Raw genomic sequence first — 9695 nt, 5'->3', positions numbered from 1 at the left:
GTTTAATCAACTAACCTAAGAATTGATCTCTCACCACTCAAGTGTCAGAAATTTTATTTTGATCAAACAAACTAGATTTTAAATGTTTTCTTTTATTTATATCATACATATTCTTCTTTAGCTAGCCTGAAAGCCTGAAGCAGTGATTCACATAGTTACCAGCAGAGTGAACTGCCCTTGTAAACTACTAAGAGCCCAATTCTATCCTTGCTTACACAAAAGTCCATCTTATTGATATGAACCAGGCATATTTTAAAGTAAGAGCAATCATATTTACTTGGTACTAAGTTCCACTGAACTTTGTTGGACTTATGAGTAGTCATGGTTGAGGTTAACTGAATGATAGTTTATTCACTATATTAATAGCTGTGCGAGTGATTTATTAGTGAACTAAAACAAATAGATGGCCTGCCATAGTGTGTCACAAGTAATATTGTGCTTAACAGTGCAATCCTATACATGTCTACTCAGAAGTAAGTCCCACTGAGTTCAGGTAAGTATGTGTTGGATTGCAGCCACTTAGAAATGTCATCTGTCTTCCAAAGTGTGAGACTAAATATTATTTCATTTTAAAAAAAAGAAAAAGCGTTTGTGAATTTATTTGAAAGTATCTGCAGCTGCAGCTCAGCCCCTCTGCCTGTGGCACATTTATGGCCTGTAAAGAAAAGGGAACTAGAGCATGTCTCATTGGCAAAGCGACTACCTGCTGCTCTGGCACTGATTAAGCAATAGTGTAATAAGGCACTGGAGATGCAAACCTCCTCTCTCCACTACAGAGAGATTCTGCCCAGGCCAATAAAGGGAGAAAGGAGAGCCACTGTAAAGAAGCAACTGCGCTTAAGGGCCGATTGCCAGTACGGCCTAATAACAAGAAAAATGTGGTTGGGAGGGGGGTGGCGGGGGAAGCCACACTGGAAGCAAAAGACTACATCCAAATTGTCTATTGACACACACACACACACACGTTTCCCAGACCGGTGGAAAGGCTCCTGAAATGCAGCTGAGGAGGAGCGCGGGGAAGTGAAGAGAGGCGAGCTGCCTATATGAAAAATGAGAGAAGCCATCCGCATTAGTCCTCCTGCTGAGGAGAAAAGGTACCTCCCTTCACACATAGACAGAGTGGAAGGGGGAGGGGACAGAGATGCTCCTGCTCCGAGCCTAGAATCCCCCCACTCTCTCTCTCTCACACACACACTCACACACTGCGCGCGCGCCCTGTCCTCCGCCTTCGGAACGCGCGCCGCCACTCGGTGACCCGCGCTTTCCCAGCTTCTCTAGAGAAAGAGCCCTAGCAATGAACTAAGCCGGCGGCTATTACTGCTGCCGCCGCTGAGTGGGTGTGTGGACAGAACGGAAGGAGACGGGAGCGCGCCTTTCCAAGAATAATAATTGAAACACACACGCACGCACACCCCGCTTGCTTCGCTCGGCCTCTCTCAGTCCCCAAGCCGCATTTTCTTTATGGCATGCTTACTTAATAACATCGCAGCTGCTGGAAATAGGTAGCCTGGCCCCCATGCACCCCCCCCCCCGGCCCCTTCAGCGGCGCGCTCCTGAGGCGGCAGCAGCAGCAATATTCCGAGCTCACTCAGCCACACATGGTCAAGACACACCCCCTTCGCCTAAGAGCGCGTCTGGCGGCGAGCGAAGCAAGAGACACCAGCTTCCCTCCCCCCCACCGCACCGTCTTTTCCTTCCTCCACCGCCAAGGAGAGGGCAACAATATAGCCCTAGCCCTACACGCAGAGGGGGAAAGAGGGGGGTGAGGAAGAGAAAGGCACCCCAGATATGGTGGAGAATTAAAACCGTTGAGAAGACTTAACTGAGGGGCCGCGGTGAGGGAAAATAGCTAGTCCAAATAACCAAATCCTGTAAGACTGGAAACACTTGGATAAACGTCTCGCCTCAGCCGCACGCGCACGCGCGTACACGCACACACACAAAGCAAGCCTGAAGGTGACTCCCCCCCCCTCGCCCCACCATAACGGCACAGCCACATGAAGCTCCCCGTCACCAGCAAAGGCTGCCGCCGCAATCCCTTCATTGCAAGAAGCACCCCTTTCCCGTTTGCAAGCGCGAGCATCCTTGCTCGCTTGGTACCTGCCTCTCAAGCTGAAGGAGCCACACACACCAAAGCACACACAGCCCTAAAACGCGAACCGAATCAAAGCCCTCTCGCCCTTTATCCCGCCACCCTCCCCTTTTCCAGGGTTAGCCTTCCTCCTTGCATGCCCCCACCCAGCCAGCCACACACACCGAACTCGACCAACTAACCTGAAAAAAAAAAGGGGGGGAGACACATATCGCAATGGGGAAGAGGTATAAAAGAAGAGAAGAAGCCCTTTAAAGTATATTCTGCCTTCAGCCTCCCGCTTCCCCCCCCCCCGCACCCCTCCCCGCCCTCCATGAAGTCTCAGCTAACGCTCCTCCATGGGTGAGGGAGGGTTTGGATACATGGCATATCCACCAGCGTTACTTCTATAGACACTAACAGCGAATCGAGTTTCTATCAGTTCCAGCTGATTTATTAAAATTGTCAAGATACAGACTTTCAGCATTAAAAAAAAAACAGGCAATGATGTTGACAGTGCACAAGTCTGCTTTTTTGCCATCGTTTGCTACAAAATACGCAGATGGTCTGTACTTTTAAGAATTATATTGCACAAAATGAGAAACTTTTTTTCTTTTACTATGTGCCTTTCTTTTTCCCATTTCATTTTTTTTTTTTTGTTAAAAAAAAGTCGAGAATCCAGTTTCATACCTTCCATCTGGGGCCCCCATCCACATATCACAGCGTATGAGATACATAAATTCCTACTATAGTACAGTACATATACAATCTTTTAAACTAAGATAACAGCTCTGAGGTCTATATCACCATTTTCAATAAATCTTTACCTACAAATATTGAACAAATCTGAACTATAGCTGTACAAAAAAGTGTTTTGTTTATTTTTTTTTCTTTTTAAACCACAAGGCCTTTAGATGCAAGGATTTTTTTTAATCCTTTTAAAACCAGGACATAAACGTACCCATATAACTTGCATGCTAAAAACAGAGGAAAAACAATAAAAATTAAAATAAAAGGGAAGAAGTGCCTGAAAAGTCTTACTGAAAAAACACAGCAAGAATGTTCCCTTTCACTGTACAAAAATACGCCTGAAAATATATTAATTTTTAAAAAAGACTGAGGTCTGTTATGTATCAAAAATGTTTCAATACCTTTGTGTACTGAGGTCTAGGCTGTCTGGTATTCAATCAAGGAGGTATAAGGGAACAAGTTACAAAAAAAAAGTTGGCAAGTAGAAATCACATTTGTAAAACCATAAACAATTTGATCTGAAAAGTAAACTCTGATCTTAAGTCAGTTCACAGTTTTTGTTTTTTTGTAAGCGTTTGTACAGTCTGCATTTTTTTTCAAGCTCCCTGCAGCTTTGTTAAGAATCGGATGCATAGAAGACATCAGTTTTCTCCTCCAAACAAACAAAACAGTTGCAATGGTCCCTTTTACAAAATAAAAAATCAGAACAGTCCTTTAAAATCTTTGTAGGAGAAAGAAAAAAAATCCACAAACCCCCTTGAGTTACAGTTGTGCTGCCAAAAGACTTTTTTTTTTGCAGACCATCTTCCAGACTTCAATCACAAGACCGACAAGCTTCAAACAGCGCCTTCTGTATCTTTTAACCCCCAGTCCCATTTGACTTTTCTCCTTGCTGCTGCTGTTGTGATCACCAATTAAAAAAAAAAAAGGAGAAAAAAGAGAAAAGAAATACAAAATCAGAAGGGGGGAAAAAATCACAACTCCGGACTTGGTTTGGAACTAACTTCAAGACTTTAAAAAGAAAGAACAGAAAAACCCAAAGACATTTTGATCATTACTTCACTTCAAAACTCCACCAATTTTAAGCGTATATCACTAGCATAATCTTTCCTTTACCGATTTTTTTCTTCTTCTTTTCCCCACAGTCCTTTTGATCTCTTTCTCTCTCTCTCAAGCTTGTTCGCGTTCCCGTTGCTTTTTCCTCTGTTTTCTCTCTCGCTTTTTCAGTAAGTGAAGACCAAGTCGGAAAAGTTCGCCTCCAGCCAGTCGCCTGCGATCATCTCACTCAGCTCCGGGGTGCAGTAATCGGGGAATTCGAAGTGAGAGCCCAAGCTGCCCTCGCTGAACGAATCCAAATCCTTGTCCACGAGAGAAAGGGACAGGTTCCCTGAAGCTGAGCTCACGCCCAGCTCCGAGGCGGCGTGAGTGTGCTGGGAGAAATTCAAGCTTAAATCAAACATCAGATCGTCCGCCTCTTCGCTGCTACTGCTGCTGGCAGAGGAGGAGGAGGAGGAGGAGGAGGAAGAGGAGGAGGTGGAGATGGACCTGGAGGAAGCCGGGGACAGGCTGGGCTGCTGGGCGCTCTTGGGCATGCTCTTGAAGCCGTAGTAGAGCCTGCTGGCGTTGGCGCCATGCGCCGCAGCGCCGCCCCTGACCTCTTCGTACAGGCTCGCCCCTTCGGTGGACTCCGCCGAGGAGCTCAAGGTGGGACTCGCCGGGACTTTGGCGACATTGTACCGCCGCAGCTGCTGCTGCTGCTGGTGCTGCTGCTGGTGCTGCTCTTCGTCCTCCTCCTCCTCCTCGTCCTCCTGCTTGATCCTCAGCTGCAGGTCGTCCTCGTCTTCCTCCTCCTCCTCCTCCTCGTCCATGAAGACACACTTGACCGTTTTGCTGCTCATTTTCAGCGCTCCGAACTGGTGGTAATCCTCTCCGCCGTAGTCCCCCGGGTGGGGGGCCAGCTTCGTCCCGGCCTTGGGAGACGAGGAGGAGGAGGAGGAGGAGGAGGAGGAGGAGGAAGAGGAAGAAGACGATTTCCCTTTGCTACATTTCTTACTGGAGCTTTTAGCGCTCTTGCTGCTGCCGCCGTTGCCGCCGTTGCCGCCGCCGGTACTGGTGGGTGTGTTTTTCTCCGGGCTGTGGTTGGCACTGGGCTTGGCGGATGGGTCTATTTTGGGCTTTTTCCTCGGCCTGTATTTGTAATCGGGGTAATCGGCCATGTGTTTGAGGCGCAGCCTCTCCGCCTCCCGGATGAACGGGATCTTCTCGCTGTCCTTGAGCATTTTCCACCGCTTGCCCAAGCGCTTGGAGATCTCGGCGTTGTGCATGTCCGGCGACTGCTCCATGATTTTTCTCCGCTCGATTTTCGACCACACCATGAACGCGTTCATCGGCCTCTTGATGTGGCCCGAAGCCGTTTTGCACCAGTCCGGATCGCTCTCGTCCAGCGCTACGGGGCTGCAAGCCATAAACTCCCCTTCCTCGGTATCCATCGCTTCTCGGGGCAGGTTGCTCTCGGTGTCTGGACTTTCCGCTTGCTGGACCATGGTGGGGGCTGATTGCTTCTCTTGAGTTTCTTTGTAGCCTTTCGTGTGTTTCTTTCGCAGTGTGTGCGTGCGTGCGCGTGTTTCTTGGCTCCCACCGGCTGCTTGCACACCTCAAGCGAGCAGTTGCAAGGTGAAGCCCGGTGTGCTAGTTGCAAGCGCCTTTCCCCCGCTTCCCTCCAGCTTCTTCGCACGCTGCTGGCTCCTTCCTCCAGCAGGACTCGCTCCGGCTCTTTCCCCTCCCCCTGCAGCAGCAGCAGCAGCAGCAGCCGCCCGGACCCAGAGATGTCGCTGGATCACACTCCCCCTTCTGCAAAAGTTGCGGGTTCTCTCCCAACTAGTTATCAGGGTTTCATATGGGTGACATCACTCGTTCAGCCAGCCAATGGCGAGCCTCGAACTCCTCCCCTCGGCTCCTCCTCTCCGCCTTTATTAAGTCCCCCCCCCCATGGATGCATACACACCCCCTTCGCGGTGGTGCTTAGAAGGGGGTGTGTGTGAAGTGGAAATGGAAGGAGGCTGGGCTTGGAGCTTAATCTTCATATTCGGGGCAGCGAGAGGGTGGGGGAGCGAGAGAAGACTCCTATGGGTTATTAAAACAGAGCTGGATTAATGATTTCAGCCTCTCACCTTCCTATATATAAATGGCATTATTATTATTATTATTATTATTATTATTATTATTATTATTATTATTATTATTATTATTATTTAGCATCAGCATCATTATTATTTACCAGAATCTGTGAGATTGCAGAGGTGAATCTAGGGAGATAATTCCCACATCGCCTGGTGTCACGCTGGGTGAGCTCATGCTTGTAGCAATGGAATCGCGTCCTCAGGGTATCGATGGGGTTGACATCCAACAGCTGTAGGTGGCGCTTTAGTACCACTCGCTTCTGAAAAAAGCAGGCGCACCGTTTTATTTCATTTCATTTTGGTGAGACAAAAAATATTATATACATCCTCTGGTTTGCATATTGTTTGATTTCCTTCCTCTTTCCTCCTCCCCTGCCTGCCTCCCCCTCCCCTGGACCTCCCATCCTACAAGATCCCAAGCTATATTGCTCCCTTTCGCGTCTGCTTTTCAAAAAACAGCAACAACAGCCCAATAGCAGGAACAACTGTCTAGCGGCTGCGCCTTTGATAGGTTAATATCAGTGGCACCCGTTCGAAAGCAACTCTGTGGGTGTTTCTCACGCCAAAGGGAATGTGTTATCTATTGGTCGACTTTGGCGGGGGGGATGGGACATTAAAAGTTTCATATATTCTTGCTTTCCAGAGGCAACCCAATTGGTATGTTACCTCTATTCATGTATTTTTGCTAGCCACACTCAAATGCATATTCAATCAAATGCATATTAATGGTTTTTGTTGTTGCTATTCTTCCTTTGTAAACCCATCCTTCCCTATGTCACCCTTTTACTTGAATAATGAAAATGAAAAACAACCCAAGGTGAGTTGGAATGCTGACACTATAATTTGTAGAGAAAAATTTAAATTTAAAACACTGACAATAATAAAGGTTTTAACCAAATATAACATTTCCTAAAGTACATAAAGATATTTGGATGAGACTGGCAATGCCGACAAAAACACGTTTAGGAAAGGGTGTGCCATCCCCATGATCAGTACAATTCCACAAAGCACAATTCTAGCGCAAACATTTTAAGCCTGTACTTTGCATGTCCTACATTTTTTAATTAAAATTTAAAATGTACACTGGCTGGAATGAACATTCAGTGTAAACATTTCTTTCTGCAATTTGTTTCATGCAAACAATGTTCACACATTTCCACAGATACCCCCAAGAAATGCTCAACGGTGCTTTAAGTGTCATGATTGCAGAAGTGCTTATAGAATCAGGGCATAATGACACTTTTGAAAATTAAGATATATGGCCTCATCTGTAGACTTTCTGCACCAGCACATACATGCTGAGTTAGGATTGGATATACTAACACAACCACATCAGTCCATCATCCCAAAGAATGTGTTACTCCAATGTCACAGCAATGTTAATGGGAATATTATGGCATTCATTTTCAGGCGCAATGACAACAAAGCAAAAATGGCCCTTAACTATATATATATTTAACAAACTCCTAAGTTAAGGGACATGAATATACGCAATTAAAATAGTTTAATATTAGAAAGTGCAAATATTAAAAACATTGTAAGAAAGACATATATGCCCCATGTACAAATAAAAACTTGAATATTGTAAAACCTAAATGCTATAACGCTAACATGCTGTAACAATATAAAAAAGAGACATTTGACAATATATAGCCAGTGTAGTGTAGTGGAGAGCCAGTGTGGTGTAGTGGCTAAGGTGTTGGACTGGGAGTCGGGTGATCTGGGTTCTAGTCCCCGCTCAGCCGTGGAAACCCACTGGGTGACTTTGGGCCAGTCACATACTCTCTGCCCAACCTACCTCACAGGGTTGTTGTTGTTGTTGTTGTTGTGAGGATAACATGGAGAGGAGGAGCATTATGTACTCCACCTTGGGTTCCTTGCAGGAAAAAGGTGGGATATAAATGTAATAAATAAATAAATTAAAACCAGATTTTATACAAACCTTAAAAACTACAAATAGGCTGAACACATTTCAACTTCCATCTTTGTTAATGGCTTACAAGAAACAACAAAAGTAAAAATCAAGGACTGCACTGCCAGAACCTCAAGATAGTGATTTGATGAGGCAGCAGACACTCACTACTAACAAGTACCACCAAAAAGTTTCCTGAAGTGAGCACAAATTTCCTTCTCCCTTCATCCCCACTCATGTATGCCATACTGTACAGGGTATTAGATTGTACATATATCTGACAATGGTTAGTATCACCTATTTCAAGGTAGGACATAAACCTCTCCAGACAGCCACTAGCCAGATCCAGTGCTAATTTGTATTGTACAATACATAGTTCCACATAATGAGTTGTCTTCTTCAGAAGGGATACTATGCTGGGGGAACTTTCCTCATTTCACTTTAGGTAAATCTATTGCTGCTGGGCAAGATGCAATAGGGTAATTGTAAAGAGTGCTCCTGTCTCCTTTGATGCAGCTCCAAGGTGTGGAAAATACATGCTCTCATTTATTTATGTATTTATCCTTTTAACATTATTTCTAGGCTGTCTTTAAGGGTGGAACCCTCTCAAGATTTTATTTTATTTTTAAAAAACAGCACAGACCATACAAAACAGATAGATAAACATTGACACCTGCCTTTTTTCCAGGGATCATCCCGGGATCATCCCTGTGCATGCAAATGACACACAGGGGATCCCGGGAGCAGGCAGGGACGACCCCTCCATTTGCCTGGGATCATCCTTAGGTGTAGAAAGAGGCTCCCCTGTGGGTGAGGCGTGTGGCTGCTAAGGAGATGGCCTTTTTGATGGTGGAACCCTCATTGTGGGATGCCCTCCCTAGAGGCTTACCACCCTTCTGGACTTTTCGGTGCCAGGGCAAGCCTTTTTATAAAACTTTTTATTTCCCAGGTGTGATGTCACATGTCCATATGTATGGAATCTGTAAAGGTACTATTGTGTTGCTATTGTAAGTCTATGTTTATATGTTCCTGATATATCTCTGAGATGAGTGGCTGGAGAAACAGAGAATTTGCATATGTGTTATGATTGGCTGAATATGTGAAGGGTGGGTAAAGTGTGTATGGCATATAAACTGCATGCTGCGTGAGTCAGATAAAATGAGATAGGATAGAGAGAGGGTTTGGATTGGAGAGAGATAGTGAAGGTGATTGTATAGTATTTCCTTGAGTGTGTGATCCAGACTATTGTGTATTAGAGAACATGCATTAATTGAACCACTCAGTGTTACATATTTACTATTCAACAACTTATTGCTGTGAATAATAATGTTTTATTTGCTTATACAAATCCTACACCTTCTGCTAATAAAGGCAACAATACAGGTTTTACACGAGGCATTTATTTTGTGCTCATGATTCCTCACTCATGGTAGTTTGAGGGTGCTTTACACAATGTCATTCTCCAGGGTCTCTCCCAGTCATTGCAACCATTATGGTGTTGTTGTTGTTCCTAATGAGAAAAGTTTGGTATATCCATGAATGGTGTCATGAAACCCGGCTGTATTTGCTCAATTCTACCTTACCATAGAAGCACCAAATGGTTGTGTAATGGAACTTACAAAATGTCAGATAAAGAACACACACACACACACAAGAGGGGGGTGGGGTGGGGATGCATAAAGAAGCTGATGTTAATCACACAAAGAATCTGGTAGCAGAAACCTCGGTAAAGTGGCAGGTTAAAAAACTCATGTAGAAAAGCCCAGTGACAAGAATCCATGTT

The 9695-nt window shown here is 45.2% G+C and overlaps 1 protein-coding gene across 1 annotated transcript; it reads right to left on the bottom strand.

Annotated features, from left to right (window-relative positions):
* Positions 1 to 2440: 2440 nt before the first annotated feature.
* SOX11 (SRY-box transcription factor 11) lies at positions 2441 to 5661 on the bottom strand. Its single transcript, XM_063125136.1, has one exon. It carries the CDS (start codon positions 5362 to 5364, stop codon positions 4045 to 4047), a length of 1320 nt encoding a protein of 439 aa, XP_062981206.1. The 5' UTR covers positions 5365 to 5661; the 3' UTR covers positions 2441 to 4044.
* Between the last annotated feature and the right edge of the window lie 4034 nt (positions 5662 to 9695).

The sequence above is a fragment of the Elgaria multicarinata genome, chromosome 4 (assembly GCF_023053635.1).
Source record: "Elgaria multicarinata webbii isolate HBS135686 ecotype San Diego chromosome 4, rElgMul1.1.pri, whole genome shotgun sequence".
NCBI classification, from domain to species: Eukaryota; Metazoa; Chordata; class Lepidosauria; order Squamata; family Anguidae; genus Elgaria; species Elgaria multicarinata.
The sequence above is the reverse complement of the archived record's forward strand: the minus strand, read 5'-3'. Positions and strand labels throughout refer to the sequence as shown.